Source organism: Carlito syrichta, unplaced genomic scaffold (assembly GCF_000164805.1).
Source record: "Carlito syrichta isolate Samal-C Ts95f unplaced genomic scaffold, Tarsius_syrichta-2.0.1 Scaffold137513, whole genome shotgun sequence".
NCBI lineage: Eukaryota > Metazoa > Chordata > Mammalia > Primates > Tarsiidae > Carlito > Carlito syrichta.
The window spans coordinates 25,021-43,372 of record NW_007081609.1 but is presented as its reverse complement, the minus strand read 5'-3'; the positions used below and the strand labels follow the sequence as shown (position 1 = coordinate 43,372).

The 18,352-nt window shown below is 57.3% G+C and overlaps 1 protein-coding gene across 1 annotated transcript in view; it reads left to right on the top strand.

Annotated features, from left to right (window-relative positions):
- The window catches only part of EVL (Enah/Vasp-like), a 58,951-nt gene that overhangs the window by 24,995 nt on the left and 15,604 nt on the right, over positions 1-18,352 (top strand). The window contains 3 exon segments of the mRNA XM_021708451.1: positions 14,547-14,610; positions 16,644-16,702; positions 18,285-18,350. Of these exon segments, the coding sequence (XP_021564126.1) occupies positions 14,547-14,610; positions 16,644-16,702; positions 18,285-18,350 (189 nt within the window).

Below are 18,352 nucleotides of genomic sequence, written 5' to 3'. Positions count from 1 at the left end.
CCCCCCCCCCCCACCTCCATCCACCAGGCCTTCCTCTCCCTAGGCCTCCTGTGTGCTCCAGACTGCCCCCTGGAGGCCACTTTCTGAAAGCTAGCCGTGTCTGTTTCCTGGCCCACCTCTGTTCTCACAGGAATGTGATTGATGCGCAGAGTCTGGGCTGTTGGATCCAGCCAGCCAGGGCCCTTGCACTCTCCATGCCAGCAGCTACACAGCCACACCACCACAGTTTACTCGGGCTGCTCCGTGCCCGGAACGCCCTTGCCCTCCCACTTTCCCCTTACGTCCAAAGTCTTCCTGTCCTTTCCTTCATCCTCGTGGGATGAGGACGTCTCCTACCAGCTGGACAGGATTATCCACTCCCTGCACCCCCACGCGCTTGTATTTTTGCCTCTGCCACAGCAGTTCACACCACTTGGCATGTCATATTGTTCCCAGTGGGTGACTCCAGTCAGACTGGAAACTCTGCAGGTGTCCTCTTTACCTCTGGACCCTCAAAAGCCCGCACATCGTCAGGCTGGGAGCTCTTGCTGCATCCACACCAGGCTACAGTTGCCAGCCAAGGCCAGGGCTTGCTGTGTCTGCAGTGCCGTCTCCTGACTCGACCCAGGCCCTGGCCCAGCATCGAGGTCGTGTTGGACTGTGTCGGCCAAAGGGTGTACAGTGGCCTGAGTCCAAGACGCCTCTGGCTCGCTGGCTGCAGCTGTCACCCCTCCACTACACACCCTCGCTAGCTGCCCCTGAAGTGTCATGAGAGGGTGTACCTCGCAACCCTCTCCTCCCTTTTCAGTCAGCCCTCCCTGGGGTTTGTCTGTAGGGCCTCCTGTCCTTGCTCAAGTCCTCCCACACGGGGAGCCGCGCCTCCCCATCGTCCTGTCCATCCCTTGTCACCTTCTGCTCACCCTTTGCCTTGCTGTGTTGGGGAAACCTTCTGGGTACCCCAGGAGGCCTGGACCTCCTTCCCTGCCGATAGCCCACTGCTGCCTTCCCACTTGCTTGGACCTGGGTTTGCTTGTCTAGACTGGGAGCCCCTTGAGGGCAGGTGCCTCACTTTTCACGCCTGGACCCTGGCACCCTGAAGAGAGACCAGCCCATCAGGCGTCTGGACTGGACGAGCTCACAGCTCGTGCCGCGTCGTTCGCTGTCCTCTCGCAGCCCACCGCCTCCTGCCGTTGCGCTTCCTCTGCACGCCACAACGACGTTCCTGAGCAGTGCCGCTCGCCAGCAAGCCTGAGACCTGGGCTCAAGGTGAGGGGTGCTATCTGTGACTGAGGGACATGTTCATAGCAATTGTCTCACACAGAAATCGCACCCGTCACCTTGGCCCGCTTAGCACCGCCCCAGCCGGAAGAACACGCCTCAGGGAAGGACCTTCAGCTGCTGTGGCCTTGAGGAGTGTTGGCCAGATGGGCTCCGGGAAGGCACAGGCTCAGACAGGTCTGGGTTCAGGCACCAGTTGTGCCAGGCGTGTGCCCTTTCTCGACTCAGTTTCTCCATCTGTAAAATGTGTGAATAAAACCTACCTCACAGGGTTGTTGTGAGGATAACCTGAGATGATGTTTGTAAAAGTTTTTTGTCACCTGTATATCACCATAACAGTTTTTTTCTTCTGCTGCTGCTTTTTTGTTTGTTTAGAGACAAAGTCTCACTGTGTTGCCCTGGCTGGTCTCAGACTCCTAGCCTCGAGCAATCCTCCTGCCTTGGTCTCCCAAAGTGCTGAGATTACATGCATGTGCCATTGTACCCAGCCTGCTGTAACAGTCTGTTCTACTCTAACAATTTGTAGTTACTCTTTGATAAAAGTTATTTGCAGAGGAACTGACAATATCAACTCCTGTGGTTGTGCCAGCAGCTCTTGCTGTAAGAGACAAAGGGAGGCCAGGCTGCTTGGACCAGGATGGGCAGGGAACACTTTCTGAGGGAAGCAAGGCTCAAGTGGGGCCTGCAGGATTCGGGTAGGTGGGGAGGGTCTGCCAGTAAAGAGGCTGGTGGACAAGCAGATCTTGGTGGTTTGGGGTTCAAGTCAAAGTCTGAGGAGAGGCTCTACCCGATCTGGATAGCCTCCGCACCTTGGTGGTACTTTGCATCCTTCCTGGGGCCCCTAATCTCTGAACATCCCACCAGCGTCCTGCTGCTGCCGTTGTCTACCTTGAAAGAGCTGCTGGCTCGCTGCAGTTTACATTCCAGGGAAGAAAGACCCCCCCCCAGGATTATCTCACAGCAAGGCTCCTCATCTTCAGAAGATGCAGCCTGGGCCCGCCATGCCCGCCGGCCTGAGATGTTTAGCGGTGGGTTCCGAGCCCTGCCCCACTCGTGCTCTCGTGCCTGCCTGACGGGCCTCCCAGGGGGCCGTGGAGCCGCTGGCTGAGGTGCTCCTCCTGTGGTCCACACAGGGATTGGCAGCAGTGGCGCCCCTCTGGAGACAGGAGGCAGAGTGCCACTCCCTGGCTCCAGGCGCCCTCTCCACCCTGTCACAGGGGCAAACCCTGAGGGAGTCATCGCGCCATTCTGAACCTTCGTTTCCTCATCTTTAAATGGATGTGATAGCCACCTCACAGAGTTGTCTTGAGGCAAATGATGAAATAGATGGGAGTGTGATTTGTCCTCTGTGAAGAACCGTCAGATACATACAGGAGCCCCCAGTCCCTCGACACTGTCCTTGGATCTTACCCTCAGTCGTGGTCAGGGTCGCTCCATTGCTGCTGTGCCCCCTCCCAGAGCTGAGTTGCACACTCCTTATAGAAAGTCCCCCTTCCCACGCGCTGTTGTGCCTGGACCTCGGCTTATGGGTCTTCACGACATCTGCCTGAGATGGCCACATTAGAAATGATCTCCACTTTAGGGACAGAAAAACAAAAGTCTGTGGCAGTTAAGACACTTGCCCAAGGCCTCCCTAGTGAATGCAGAGCCCAGCCCAGAACGCAGATCTCCTGATCCCCAGCGTAGGCCTCTGCCCGTTGGACCAGGCTGCCTCTCAGAAGAGAGCCTGCTCAGAGCTCGTAGCCTGCCAGCTTTCTAAATCTAGCCCAGCTGGGTTATGTTGGGGTCAGTTGTTTCAGACATTGAACCTGGCCCGTCTTCAGAGCTTCCGAAGGGAAGAATTCATTAACATCTGTTTTATTTTCCCCACATAGCACATCCCATCTTTTTCCAAGAAATGATCGTTTCAACCCATGAATGATAGCAACCTTCTGCTGACTTCAGCCCATGTGGGTGGGGTGAGAGCCAGCTCACACTTTGAGTAGCTGACTATCCCCAGGGACTCAGAAAGCCAAGTGCTGCCCTCAGGCTACAGCTTTCCACTTGGGAGTGGACAGGGCGCAAGCACAGGAGGCCTCGCTCGCCTGCCTGTCTGCTGCCTGCCTGCATTTCTCCATCTCGCCACTCGGCAAGTTGTGAGCTTTGTGGTAGCCGCGCCCGATTCGCCCACCCCGTGCTCTGCTGCCGTCGTCCATTCTCCACACCGCAAGCAGATTGACTTGGCAGCTCCAAGTGCAGGCCTTACTCCGAACTCCCCAGGACTTCCAGTTCTGCTCAGAATGAAGTCCCAGCCGTGGGACTGGCCCGGGCAGCCTGAGCCGCTCCCTCCCCATTCTCCTCTCCCTCACCCGCTTCATTCCAGTCACACCGGCCTCCTCGCATGCCCAGGTCTGCCAAGAGTGCTCCTGGCTCTTTACACTCAGTGCTGCTTCCGCCCAGCGTGTTCTTCCTTCACTCCTCACTCTGCTCGAATGCCACCTCATCAGAGAGTTGCCCTGTCTTAACTGGAACCTCCACACGTGTCACGTTACTTTTCTGACTCTGCTTTTCTGTTTTGTTTTGCTTTTGCGTCTGGGTCTCACACTGTGTTGCCCAGGCTAGGATGCAGTGGCATGATCACAGCTCACTGCAGCCTCGACTTCCTGGGCTCAGGTGGTCCTTCTGCCTCGGCCTCCCGAGTAGGTGGAACTACAGGCACACACCACAACACTCGGCTGATTTTTTATTTTTTTGTAGAGCTGAGGTCTCACTGTGTTGCCCAGGCTGGTCTTGACCTCCTGGCCTCAAGCAACCCTCCCAAATTGCTGGGATTACAGGCATGACCCACCATGCCCAGCCCTACTCTGCTGTTTTTCTTTCTGCATGTTACAGCTTTATTTGTTGTCTGGCTCTCCTCTCTAGATTATCGGAACCAGGGAGCAGTTTGCATTCACAGCTATATGCCTATATGTGTATTACTGAACATCTACTCTGGGCCGTGCACCTCCACATAAAGATGACTAAGACTGGTCCCAGGGTTGTGAAGTTCACAGCTAGGTAGAGAGTCTGTCGATGCAGTGTGTCCCATGCTGTGAGGAAGGAAGCACAGGGCCTCGGGGGACCTGGATAGGAGGCCTGGCACACAGGCGAGGTGAGGGAGGGGTGACGACGAGAGTCCTGGGGTGGGTATGCCTGGTCTGGGTCTTGAAGGTGGAGAGAAGTTTGCCAGTTAGAGTGGGGAGAAGTGTAGTCCCACGCGAGGAAGCAAGGCACAGTGTCACGCGTGAGCCTGGGGCCGTCCCCAGAAGCACTGTGATCCTGGGCACGTGGGGGAAGAGAAGGCGAGGCTTGGGGAGTAGGCCAGCCCAGGTCTGGAAGGTGAGTCTGATGTCCAGGGCTTAGGCTTGCACCTCGAGCTGCCAGGAAGGACACAGTGTAGGTGACAGCGCCAGGACTCAGTTTGCTCTACGTGACTTCAAGTCTGTGTGCTTATTAGAACAGGGCCTGGCAGGCAGTGAGTGAATGCTGGATGCTGCTGTCGTCATCGTTGTTTCATCGTCATGCTTCCTTTTAGCCCCTGTGGTGGGAAAACTAAGTCGCCAAGAACAGCGAGTGGCTTAGCCAGGGTCACAAGGCTCAGTAGAACTGATCTGTTTGTTGCATGGGGAAGGCTTTGGATGGACAGGAAGAAATCGTGGTACTTAGAAAATCCATGCATGCTTTGCATGGTTGCAGTCTACTCCAGGGAGCCAAGGAGGGAGCAGTGCGTGTTCACCAGGGAAGGAGGAGTCTGCCTGTGGGTCAGCCACCTGACCCACGCAGAGTCACTCCCAGGGAAAGGGGGGCTGGCAGGCAGAGGACTAGGCCAGGCGAGGTGGAGTTCAAGAGACCTTGGACCCCAAGTGAGGATGTCCCGTTGGACCAGTGGGGAAGCACAGGAGTTTCCCAGCCGAGGAGCAGCATGAGAGAGTGTGCTTTCTGACATTTAATCTGTAAGCACAGGCTCGAGGGGACAAACCTGAGGCAGAGAGACCTGTTGGGGACTCTTTAAAAGCCCTCACCCCTTCCCTACCCTGAGGGGGTGAATCTTTCTCTCTCTCTCTCTCTCTCTCTCTCTCTCTCTCTCTCTAATTTACTTTTAAATAAAATATATTTTCTAATCTAAAAAATAAAAGGCCCACCAGTGAGAGCATGAGGCTTGGATCTAGACGGGCCGAAGAAGAGGCACCTGAGACAGTTTGCAAGAAAGACAGCGGTCCACAGAGACCAGCAGGGGGATGAGGGTGGGAGAAATAAGAGGTGGAGGGTGGGGAGGCATTGCTTTTGTGAGAGGGTGCTCACCTGGGTTTCCCATACCAAAGTCTGGGGTGATGCCAAAGCCGGGCACGTCCCACAGACCTTCTCTGAACACTTTTTTTGTGCTAGGCCCTGCGCGAAGGGCTAGGGTACAGAGGAGGATGGGACATGGTGCCCGACGGTGGAGAGCTCGCAGGTCAGAGAGTCATCAGAAGCTCACAGTGTCGGCCCTGAGTGCTGCACTCAGGCCATGTGCGGATTCCTAGGAGAGAAGAGGAAGTGACTGCTCCCGAGGAGGGAGAGAAGAGAGCATAGGGCAGAAACCTCCTCACCAGGGCCAGTCAGGGCACGTCGATGAGCCTTCCAGGCAGAAGGCACAGTCGCTGTGCCCACAGGTGTGCCAGCGCCGAGGTCCGTGGCGTAGCCAAGTGCAGAGTGGTGCTGCCCAGGCTGTGGGCGGAGGGAGGGAGGGATGCTTGCAGGCCGGTTGTCAGGCTGATCGGCAGCCTTGAAGCCAGCTGGGCTGGGAAAGGAGACAGGTGCAATAACCACCTCACAAAGGCAGGTCCAGGTGAAGAGATGGGGGAAATGTGGCGGCCGGGAAGGGGGCCCAAGGGACAGTGTTCAGGAAGGCGTGGGGAGGTCTGGGAAGAGCAGGTGCAAAGCTGAACAGTGCCCGGAGGTTCTGTGTGTGCCTGGTCCTGTTCCCTTCTGACTCCACCCCACCCTGCCCCGTCCCTCACCCACAAAGGTAAGAAGAGCAAGGGGGAGGTCTCTTCTAGCAGACCCCCAGTGTCACCAGTGCCTGTGGCCGAGCCCCACAAGGGGCCTGGGCAGTTGTCGGGGCCCCAGAGCTTGCTGGAGTCAGGTAGATGGGAAGTTCTGATAGGTTCACTGGGCAGCCTCATTAAAGATTGAGGTGGGGAAGCCCACTAGTCAGCTGGGCGGCGTATCAGTTACCCACTGCAGCAGCCAGGCGACTGGAGAAGAGGTAAGTGGCCAGGGCGAGCGGGCCTCCGCCTGTGCCGAGGAGCCCTGCCCGTAATGGTCAGCAGGGAGTGGGCCTTCCACTGCTTCTGCCTCTGCCACTGGGACTGCACCGTGCTTTGCAGAGTGAACTGTAGGTGACGGGAGCCCCCCCTTCCTGCTCCACACGGGCCTCTCCTTTCACTCCCACCTGCTGCGGGGGCGGGGGCGCGGGTGCTGGTCTTGCGGTGAGTTTCTGTCACTGACCAGAGGGTTTGCAAGGACATCCTTGCGGACGCTGTAGGGTGGACACAGCAGCCACCAGGCAGTGGGAGGCTGGGGCGCCTGTGCCCCCCAGGGCATTGACTGGAGGCACGGGTGACCGTGGGCATGTTGCTCAGCCTTTCTGAGCCTCAGTTTCTCCACTGGTAAAATGGGGCTGATAGGCCCAGCCCTGGATGATTGACAGATTAATCACAGAAAGCGATGCGAAGATGCTTTGTAAACCATTAAGCTGTGACAGATCTGTATTGCCGCTTATTCTGTTGGAGGTTCCTTTTAAGGTTAGTTGTGTGCCCTGAAATAAGCTTATTAGGAAAGGGAGAAAAACACGAGAAAACAACTCGCCTGAAGAGCACAGCCTGAGTGGGCCCAGGCAGGCGGGTCGGATGTCTGGTCTGGACCTTGGGCAGCTCCTGCCCTTTCTCTGGGCCTCAGGGCCCGTCTGTGCATTGGTAGGGGACAGGAGGACGGGAAGGGGGTGCTCACTAGCACCCAGGGTGGCACCGGGCCTCCTGCTATCACTTGCCAGAATCAGAAGGCCTTGTCTGTCTGATGTCTGATGTCTCATTTCTGGTGCATAATTGCAAGGGGTGGCAGGTGCTTCTCACCGTGTGGCCCTGAGCAGTCCCCTGCTCTCTGAAGTGCCATCCCTACAGCTATAATGATGACCTCTCACCTTGACAGGTCTTTCAGTCCCTGAGGTCTTAGACACAGCTTTACCCGTTGGTTACGTGGAGCCCAGCTATCACTGCTGCCAAGCCCAGGACCAGGGCTCAGGTGGAAGGGTCTCTTGCACTTCAGTGGGTGACAAGTCAGCTGGCTCTGGTTATCTGAGTGAGCTGTCAGCCTGATGTGAGCCTAAACCCATGTCATAAGGACTGGGCAGAAAAGACACCGGAAATTTAATGCAGGCAACCTTTAAGCAAGCAACTCAGCTGTCTAATCAGGCTTTAAAATCGGGAAAGCAGCAGCCAGGTGTTTGTCTACTGCTGAATGGCTGCCTTTGCATTCCAAACACGGAGGCCGCTGTGTGCTTAACCAGGGCTGAGCATCCATGTGCTGTGGTGGATGAAGCCCTGGGCTGGGAGACCTTTGTCCCGGGCACTGGTCCCAGCTCTGCCACCAGTTCCCGTGTGGCCTTGGCCGGGTGACTGCAAAGATAGTGGCCCGACAAGGCCTTAGGCCCAGGTCAGCCACTCCACTCCCACATGGACGCTTGCTTGCCCGCAGTAGGAATGGCACCCCGGAGGAAGGTAGGGCCATGGAGCAAGAGGGAAGGACATGCCAGGGGTGACCCCATCTCGGTGTACAGGGGAGGCACCCTCCAGAAAGAGGAAGAGGAGCCAGCTAGAGAGATGGCAGAGCGGGAGGGAACTCAGAAGGGCTTGGGACTCTGCCCAGCTCAGACCAGGTGGCTGTTGTTTGCTGGCCAGAAATTCCATCAAGCTTCACTGAGCAGGTGCTGGATCCTTTGTCTCTGACCCTCCTGGGATCTCAGGTTCTGTCTTTTCAGGAGGCCCAGGGGATGCCTTTCCTGTAGAGATGAGCTGGAAACTGAGCTCCCCCCTTCTGTCCCAAAGGAGCTGGGAGCTGGTATCCCAGAGCCTCATAGACGTTCGTAGGCGGGCAGGAGGGAGGCCTCTCTCAGGACGCATCAGCCGTGCCTTGCCTTGTCTGCACGCCTTTGGCTATGTACGTGGAAGCGCAACGCCTGGGACGGGAGCCACACTGTGCCTTGCCTGCCCTGCCCACCAGACTTCGGGGAGGGTTGGAGTCACAGAGGGGGAAGTGTCCCCCGAAGAGTCTCTAGACATGTGTTTGTTTATTCTGAAGCAGCACCTAGTTTGAAATTCCAAAGGAAGAAAATAACCCAGCAGTCCCCAGAGAGCCACTGTCAACATTCTGGCAAAGTTCCTTCTTTGTCCTTTTTAATTATAGAGATTTGGAGCCAGGGGCTCACTCCACCCTTCTCGCTGTGCAGGAAATTAAAGCCCGGACATGAGAGACTCCCCATGCACTTGACTACTTAATAGCTTAACCCCAACCAAGTTCACTCTGAAGGGGATTGGTACAAACTGGAACATTCTGGGATGTTCAGTCGTGGATGGGAAGGGACTGGAAGACAGGATGGGGGACACGGGAGGCCAAGGCCCCAGGCCAGCACTGAGAGACCGCCCTTCTGGTCCTGGCAGACCCCTGGGGGCTGTCCTGGCAAGAATAGTTTCAGCCCATCTGGGGGAAGGCTTTCTGCCAGTGAGAACTGCCTGCCGCACCCAGGAGGTCAGACCCCGTGGTCCTTAGGTTCTGTAAGCCAGATCAGTCTCCTGAGACACGTCTCCTGGTGCCACATGGACAAGTCATTGAGGCAGCAAGGCCGTGGGTGCCGAGAGGGTGCCGTGTGTTCCAGGCTCCCGCGCAGAATGGACTCCTCGTTCTCATGCCAAGGCCTGGCTCCCCTTTCTTAAGGTGGACCTGCTCGCCCTGTCTTTCTGCCCCTTCAGCCTCTTCTGTTTGTACTGCCCCCTGCGGTCCTGGTGGATATTCGTTAGCTCTAGAGTCCTCTATTTTTGAACTTAAACCTGGTGTCACTGTTGACCTGCTCGGGCGTTCTCCGACTCTCCGTAAAGGTCACAGCAGGACTCCTAGGATGAGGATGAGGGTGAGGGTTACACGTGATGGCACTGTACGTCTCTGGCACGGGGTCTAGTACTGAGTATAGTAGACACTCAATAAAGGTAAGTTTTCTCTTTCCTTATCCCAGCCCACTGCATTTTCTAAGTGTCACCACTGTTGGTGAGCTACAGTATCTCAGTCACTCTAAGAGCTCGAGACTTGGGAGCATAGTCCTCAGCTCAGCCACTGTTTCCGGCTCTGAGAGCTTTTGAGCCATTAGACTTCAGTTATTTTCTCTAACACTGTCACCTACTCTAGCCTCAAGCATTGGTTGTTGCTCTCTAGACAGTTTGCCCGGGGCCAGTCATTCATGAATCCAACACATATTTATTGCATGTTGATTGCAGGTCAAGAAGTAGGTGAAGTGCTGGGAATATGGAGATGAACAGAGCAGTGATGTCCCTGGGATTAGAGCAGCCCTGTGTACCCAGGCTCGTCCTCCTGTCCTTTTGGGTTGTGCAGGCTTGTGTGATGGGTCCTGGGGAGACAGAAGCTCCACATTCAGAGTCTTGCAAGGAGATATTCTCTGTACACTCAGCCACTGGTGACCCGGTCTGTCCTGTGACCCGAGTCTCAGCGCCCCAGCCAGAGAGTGGGGGGGGTGTCTTCTGCATCTGGTTCATTGAGGCCAAATAACGTGCATGCAGGCTTTTCCTCTCTCTGCTCTCCTTGCCCCTTTCCAGTCCACAAGGACAGCCTTCTTGGAGATGACAGTACCTTGCATTGGAATCCTTTGTCAAATCCTTTTAATTTTTTTTTTTGAGTTGGAGTCTCACTGTGTTGCCCAGACTGGAGTGTAGTGGCACGCTCCTGGCCACCGTAGTCTTGACCTGCTGGGCTCAGGCAATCCTTCCACCTCAGCCTTCCAGGTAGCTGGAACTACAGATGCGCACTACCATGCCCAGCTAATTTTTTGTTTTATTGTAGAGACAAGGTCTCATCTCATTGCCCAGGCAGGTCTTGAACCCACGGGCTCACGCAGTCCTCTTGCCTCGGCCTCCCAAAGTGCTGGGATTACTGGGATTATAGGCTTGAGTCACCGCGCCCAGCTGCTTTATCAAGTCCTTATGTCAGAGATAGAAGCTATCAAAGCCTTTTGAAAAGCCACAATGTAAGGGCAAAGTATACGGTCATCCCCAGCTCACAGCAGCCTGCAAAGGGCACATGGCTGTCAGTGATGTTCCAGCCTGCAGAAGAGCAACAGAGGCGAGTGACCTGCCTGCTGCCTCAGGGCATCCCAGGTAGAGATACTGCCAGGGAGGCGCCCACCTTCCCCGGGGCTCACTCCTCCACTTAGAGGGGACTTCTGAGTCCACAACCTCCTCTGGTCATGCAGACTCTGCCAAGTCCTCCAGCTCCTGTCCCCTCTGGCCGGCCTCCTCCCTCCTTGCCACGCCCCCTTCAGGTGGACTCCTGGCTGTCTGACCCAGCCTCATCCTCTGCTCTTGCTCGGTTGTTTTCTCCTGTGTCCCCCACTCATCTCACGGCTCCCAAGAGGAAAAGGGCCTCCTCAGAGTCACCATCATGTCTGGGAGGAGCAGGGTCTGATGGAACTTAGACCTGAAGCTGGAAATGGACCCCCAAGATGCAGGCAGTCAGCTCCTGGCACAGGGAGCACCGTGACTTGTCCCCTAAGTTGTTTGTATTGTCACCCGGGCCTGCTCTGCCTGGCTCATCACCTGTGCTTGTCCCTGGGGTGGGTGAGCTTCACCTCCCTGGGACCATCCCCATCCAGCTCAGTGAAGTACTCGAGGGCCTAGTGGAAGCCAGGTGTGAGCATGGAGTGCTGAGTGAGAGGAACCCCTTGCTTTCAAGACACTCAGGGCCTGGCATGGAAGAGAAGACAGCTCCCAGCTCACTGTCCTGCTGGTGAGAAGGTTGGGGCTTTTAGAAGAGAGGCACATGGGTGTCGAGTGAAGTTTGAGGACTTGGGAAGGACTTCACGGAAGAGGTGACTATGGAGTGGCCTGGAAGCCTTGGCAGGTGAAGATGACAGGAGAAGAAGGTGTCCCAGCTGGACTGAGTAGCCCACAAAAGGCGGGAAGCCCGTAGAGGTGAGAAGCCCTGCCAGGGGTCAGAATCAGTGGGCAGATGCGGGAAGTCTTCTGCAACATGGTGGGGGGGTCCCTGGGCAGATGCAGGGGATCTGCTGTGGAGATTTTTCCAGAAGCAGCCACAGGGGTGCTGGGCCCTAGCGTGAAGAGCTTTGACTCTTTCTCAGTTGAGCTTGGACCTAACCCTATCTGGCTTCTGCCTACGTTTTCCAGAGCTCACACTCTAGACTGCAGTGATCAAGCAGAAGACAGTAAGGATGTGGAGGCCAGGTCCCCTCTGTAGACTGAGGCACGGGAACAGGAGAGACTGCCGAGGCAGCCAGGGGGGCAGAGAGGCAGCAGGTTTCTGTGGGGCATCAGACACAGCACCAGTGACACTCGGCAACCAGGGGTCGTCGGAGGACCCACGGCTGCAGAGGCCAGGCTCAGCTCAGGAGGCGAGAGGTGACCCAGAAGTGCCCTGTGGGCACTCCTCCACCTCGGTTCGACTACACCACTCAGGGACATCGACTACAATGACCAGCGCTGGGACAGATGGTCTGACCACCAGCCACCGGAGAGCTTTCTACTTGCAGAGCCTCCGAAGAAGCTGCAAGTGGGCTGTGGCTGGGGGCTTTCCAGGGCTGCCCGGCAGGCTGCAGGAGTGTTCTTCCTCCCTGTTCCTCTCCCTGCCTCTGCCATGGGGGCAACTGTGGGAGGAACAGGCCAGGAGTAAGAAGGCAGTGAGAATCTCACATCCGTCACAGGTTCCCTGGGTTACACTGGACAATGCCCCTCACCCCTAACACAAACGGACTGTACTTGATGATGTTAAGGACCCTCGTGGTTCAAAGCAATCTAATAGTTTCTTCGTTTAAAAAGAATGGAAGCCCTTATGCAGTCAGATGTTCTTTTCCTGCTCTACAGTGTCTGAGACTCCAGCCCATTTTGACTTATGTCTTTTTTTTTTTTGAGTTGGAGTCTCACTCTGTCACCCAGACCGGAGTGCAGTGGCTGCTCCCAGCCACCGCAACCTCAACCTGCTGGGCTCCGGGTGATTTTTTTATTTATTGTAGAGATGAGGTCTTGTCAAGTTGCCCAGGCGGGCCTCGAACCCTTAGGCTCAGGCAATCCACTCACCTCGGCCTCCCAAAGTGCTGGGAATACAGGCTGAGCCACCGAGCCCGGCCTTGACTTACATCTTACGGTCAGGGGCCAGAACCCCTGGAAGGGGTCAGGACTCCTGTCTGACTCCCCATCTCTGGAGAAGCAGGTCAGCTGAGGATGTCAGGAGAAAGTCCAGCCCAGCAGGCAGAATGAGGAATCCAAAGCACATGACCACAGCAGACCACTGTGGGCAACTGGCTGCCATTAGGGTTCCTGACAAGGGTGGGATCAGCTACAGTGACCTGGACAAGGCCAGGCTGGCAGACACGGGAGAGTCTTGAGGCAGCTAGTGGAGCTCACGCGTTGTAAGGCCTTGGTCCTAGGACAGGAACCAGTCCTCAGAAAGGCCAGAACCGGGGACTCAGCCCCCAGCAGGACAGAATCCAAATCTGGGTGTGGCCTCAGCAGCTGAGACCAGGTTTTAGAGTAAAGCAGAAATCCAGTTGTCCAAATAGGGCTCCAAGGTCTGGTTCAAGCTGCACAGAGCAGCTCAGGCGTGAGTCCCAGGATGCAGAGCTGAGATAATGTAGTTCTCTCCTGTCTCTGCCAAGATGAGTGGGTTGGGAGGCGGGGACACCTACTCCAGCACCTGCAGGCATGGGATTGCTGTGGCATGTGATCTGCCATCTTCATCCTTTGGTCTTCATACTGGTCTCCATCTGACACCACAGTGTGATTGAGTTTAAGAAAGAAAGTCGCACTTTGCAGGTAGTTTGTTTCTGGTTCTGCACCTGTAACACACAAGACCTTGGGCAAGTCACTTCAGCTTTCTGGACCTGGTTTCCGCAGCTGTTACAAGGCCTCATGGAAGCCTTCTTACAGGTCTGTGAGAATCAGAATTAGATGTAAACTAAGAAGAGTGTCTGGACATTGCTCAAGTAGTGTTCGCATGGTAATTGTTTTTGCTCCCTGAGAACAAAAGAGAGAAGAACCACTAAGACCTTGGGGTCTCTGGGAAGCAGGAGAGAAAAGGGATCCCCCACGACATTAACTTGGTTGTAGCTTGAGTGTTGCCATCACCTCTACCTGGGACAGAAGAAACACAGCCACTCCCCGTCTGGTCGGAGATGTGAGACCGGCTTGCCCAGAGCCCCTCCCCCAGTCACTGTGACTCTCTATGCTTTCCAAGTGACATCTGAGCTGGCAAACAGCAGGGACAATCAGCTCTTTCTCAGGCTGGGCAGGCGCCTGGGTTTGACTTAACTCCGGCACAGCACTGGGAACCCTGGCGCAGGCTCTGGCCCCAGCCCCCTCCGAACACAAGGCCGACACAGCAGACCACGTGGGCACTGGGGTCCTGCCTCTGGGGTCCGGGGCAGAATATGGCCCGGAAAGCTCCCCGTCAGTCCAGAGTAAAGGGGGCAATGGCAGGCCTGGCTCCTTCCCACCCCACAGCCCCCGACAGCAGGCGTCACTCAGACCCAGGTTTTAGACTGACTGGGACACTCAGCAGCTGTGTCAGACCTTTGCTCAGAAGGTGGAATAAGATGGCCGGCTGGGTTTGGCACTTCTAAGGCCCCTGGTGGCTTTAATTAGGATCACTTGGTGGGACAGGCGAGGCCAGGGTCGGCGTTGAGGGACTGAAGGGCCGGTGGCCGGTGAGCGGGCGGAAGCAGCAAGTGTCACTTGACAGGGAAGGGGAGAGGGCTCAGTAGCTGAAAGGGACGATCGCCCATGTGACTGTTTGGACTCGTGTACTGGCTCACAGGGAAGAGCGGCGAGAAGGGGCGCAAAAAACCCGAGCTGTGTGTGGGGCTGCACGGCTGTCAGGCCAACTCGGGGGTGTCTTCTCTGCACCTGGAGGGGCAGAGGTGGGTGCAGTTCCGCGCTGGCTTGTCAGGACCTTTCTTCCCTCTGCTAACCACTCTGCCTTTGTGTTTCTCTGCCCCACAGGCCCCTCCAGCCAGCGTCAGGTGCAGAATGGCCCCTCTCCTGATGAGATGGACATCCAGAGAAGGTAACCCGCACCTCACAGGGGCCAGCCTGGCTGCCTCCAGGAGTGTAGCCAGGGGTAGGGTAGCCAGGGGTCCCTCCGTGAGTGAGGACACACCTGCCACCAGGGCCAGGACTCCCAGAGGCATCCACTGGGGGCAGGGGGACAGGCCAGATCAGAAAGAGCGAGAGAACTAGTGTGCGGCGACTTGTCCCAGACGTCAGCCCTGGAGAGCCCCTGGAGTCCTGCAGAAAGCGCTGCCAGCCTCCGCTCGCACAGCTCTTGGGATGAACCCGGCAGCATCCTGAGTGCTGTTCACCTGTTGTTTCATTTCACCTTCCCAGGTGTGGTAGCAGGTAGTCCTAACATGGAGGGAGTATGCCTGAGGAGGAGGAGGCAGCACCCGAAGGATGTGGTTCAGGGGTCATAGGAATGATCAGCACCCCGCCAGCGGAGCTTTAAAGAGTCAGCCTGGCAGGAAGGGCTGGTGCTGCTGTCCTCAAATTACAAAGGGGTCGTGGTGGCTCCCCATGGACAGCCTCCCCAAGACCACATTGCCAGGAGACGGCAGGGCCAGGACTTGAACCCAGGTGTGCCAGGTGTGCCGTGCTGGGTGCTTCGCCTCTTCTGCGTCCGGGGAGGTTAGGCCTGGCCTGGTCACCCTCGCCAGCTTCTTCAGACGGAGAAAGCCCCAGCTCTCTGTGACTGGGCTCAAGGCCTGGCCTAGGAGCCGGGAAAGCCAGCTTCTGCCCCACCTCCCACTCACCGTGAGACTTCTCCCAAGACTTACCTGTTCTAGTAGAGGAGCGAGCCCCCGCCCGACGTGACGTGTGCACGCAGAGGCGAGTGGCTGCTGAGTAGATCGTTCAGTGTTCCCTCAGAGCTGGTTCGGCCCCCACACTGCTGCCTTGTCTTTGCCCGTGGCCCAAGACACAGGCTGTGGAGGGCGCGTCCAGGACTGGAGCGCCCCCTGGTGGTCAGGATGTGGGCTACGGGAGTCCAGCCTCGGGGCCAGGACCCTCGCTGAGTCCTCATTCAGCTGTCCTATTCCATTTACTGGAGGAGGGATGGAGCAGGGAGAGACGACGTCCTCGGGGCCACACCATGAGGCAGTGACCCAAGCACAGGAACCCTTCAGTTTTTGGAGCAACGGTATCATAAGTTCAGACCTGATTTTTATATGTTTTTCAAACATCCTCATTTTACCATGGCTCCCTAAGTATATGGATCCTGCCAGGGAGCATGGATGTCGGCGTGCTTGAGACTCACCAACTTGCTTCCCAACACCTTTAATGTCAAAAGGGGCTCTGCCATGATCCTGTGGGTGTCAACACCCCTCCAAGAACCCTGCAAAATAGTGTTCCTGGCACTCTCGCCCACCGAGCCCAGAGGTGGCCTCGGGACACTTCTGACCCTGTGCTTCCATAGCAGGTGTGGAGAGTTTGCTGCTGTCTCTGGTCTAGTTGCTCCCCGAGCACCCCTCCCACCCCAGCATCTCAGCCCCTGGAGTCTGTGGGTGTATTTGTGGGTCAATGTCTTCATTCAGCCAGCCTTTAAGACCACTGCCCCGTGGCATACCAAATGACCCTCAAAGTGGGGGCTGGGCTACGGCTGGTCAGTGGTCCAGAGAATAAGGCATGTGGCCTTTGTGTCCGTTTCTCCTGGCCACCAACACATCCATGAGAATCATCCCAGAGAGCGTGGCTAGGAGTACCAGGAACACGTACTCCCGAGGCCGGGTCTGTTGAGGCCACGGGCCCCCAGAAGCCAGGTGAACCCACCCAGCCTGGGGAAGAGCTTGGCCGCTCTCGTGAGTGAAATCAAGCCAGCCTCTCAGGAGGGGTTCCCTGCTCGGTGTGCCTGTGCTGCAGGAGACACCGCTCTGGCTTTCGGTAACTCAAGCCAGCTGCTGCCCTCCATCTGCGAAGTGGAGCAGTCCCGGGCACAGTGGCTCTTGGGGAGAGCGCCTGGAAAGCCGACTGGCAGCCTGGGCTCCCAGCATGGAGCGTGGCTGCCCGGCGGCGAGAGTTATTGGGCCCCGTGTGGTTGCTTTTCAGGCAAGTGATGGAGCAGCAGCAGCGCCAGGAGTCGCTCGAGAGAAGAAGCTCCGCCGCAGGTGAGCCCGCCGCTTCCGGGGCCTGCCTCACACGCTGCTACCAGGCTGCCTCTCCACTGAGATGAGGCCCAGGGCTGCATCGGGCTGCCGGTGAGGGGCTGTGCATCCCCTGGCTCTCAAAGGGTGATGGTCACCTCAGATGGCCGGGGAGCAAGAAAACAGAGTGGAGGACGGGGACAAGCTCAGCGTGGCCCAGTCCCTGCCCACCAACTTTCAGTGCCCCCACCACTCGCCGGGAGCGGACATGCAGGGAGCATCTCCTGTGTCTCTGGCACCGTGCTGGGGACACAGCCATGGACAGGGCAGACGACACAGGCCCTGCCCCCAGGGAGCCCACTGTCTAGTCAAGGAGACAAAGGAGTCAACACTCCCAGTGGTGCATAGCGCACACTGAGACTAAGTTCAGCGCAGGGTGGCACAGGCACATGGGAGGGCCCCAGGCAACCGGGGTCAAGGGAGACTTCCCAGAGGAGGGACGGCTAAGCTTCCATCTTGGACAGCGGAGGGAACTTCACACGTTCAGGGAGAAGGAGAAGGGTTTTCTAGAAATCACAGTACTCACTGACTGGTGCCGTACTTTATAATTTACAGTGCTTTCATATCCTTTGTCTTGCTTAATTTCCTCAAACACCCTATGAAGTAAGCATGTGGCTATTATCCGATTTTGCTGATGAGATAACTGAGCCCCACCAGTTGCAGGAGTGTCCTGCTTGCGAGCTGCCATCTGAGGCCATCCCCTCTCACCCCGATGCCGCAGGCCCCTCTCCACAGGCCGCCTGCTCCCCTCTGGCCACTCTGCATTCCTGCTGCGGGTGGACACTGTCATGTCACCCTTCCCGCCATCCCTGGAACAGCCAGGGCTGCCCTCCCCCAGGCGCCTCTCAGGCACTTCCCGCCTTCCTGCTCCTACAGCACTCCTCCTCTCCAGCGGAACCCTGTGCTTGTGACCTCCGGCCAGGCTGGAGCCCCTCTTGTGCCCTTGGTAGCTCTTGTCCACGCGCCACCGTCCTGAGCCTTCATCCGCCTGTGTGATTAGTTGGCTGTCTCCCCAGGCCATGAGCACCGCGAGCAAAGAGGCTGTGGCTGGTTTTCCTCAGCGCCCGACCCCAGTGCCAAGCACAGTGCCTGACACGAAGCAGGCTCAGGCGACACCAGGGGCGGGGGCTGGCGAGCTGGGTGGTGGAGCCCGGCTCTCGGCCCTGCGCCCTGACCCCTGCTCCCTGTCAGCTCTGGGACCCACAGTTACCTGGCACGCCGACTTCTGCCTCGAGGGTGCTGTGAGGAGAGAAAGGGCACAGTCCACGCGGCCAGGAGCTTCATCTCGCACGGAAAACCGTGCTTGGAGCTGGAGGACTGGGCTGAGCCCAAGGAGGGTTGATCAAGTCAGTGACACTGTGGGTCCAGCCAGGCCCAAGTGGCGAGGAGGCCAGAACAGGGAGTGATGTGCCTGGGACAGGCTTATCCCAGGGGGGCTTCCCAAAGAAGCAGGCCGCCCTCCGTCCTTCCGGGGACCCGGACGAGAGCGGTGGCATAGGCGCCGGCGGGCCCTGGAGGTTGGCTGAGCCCCGCTGTTGCCTTGCAGGGCCCATCCTCCCGCCGGGGCATCCCTCCTCTGCAGCCAGTGGCCCCCTCTCGTGCAGTGGGCCTCCG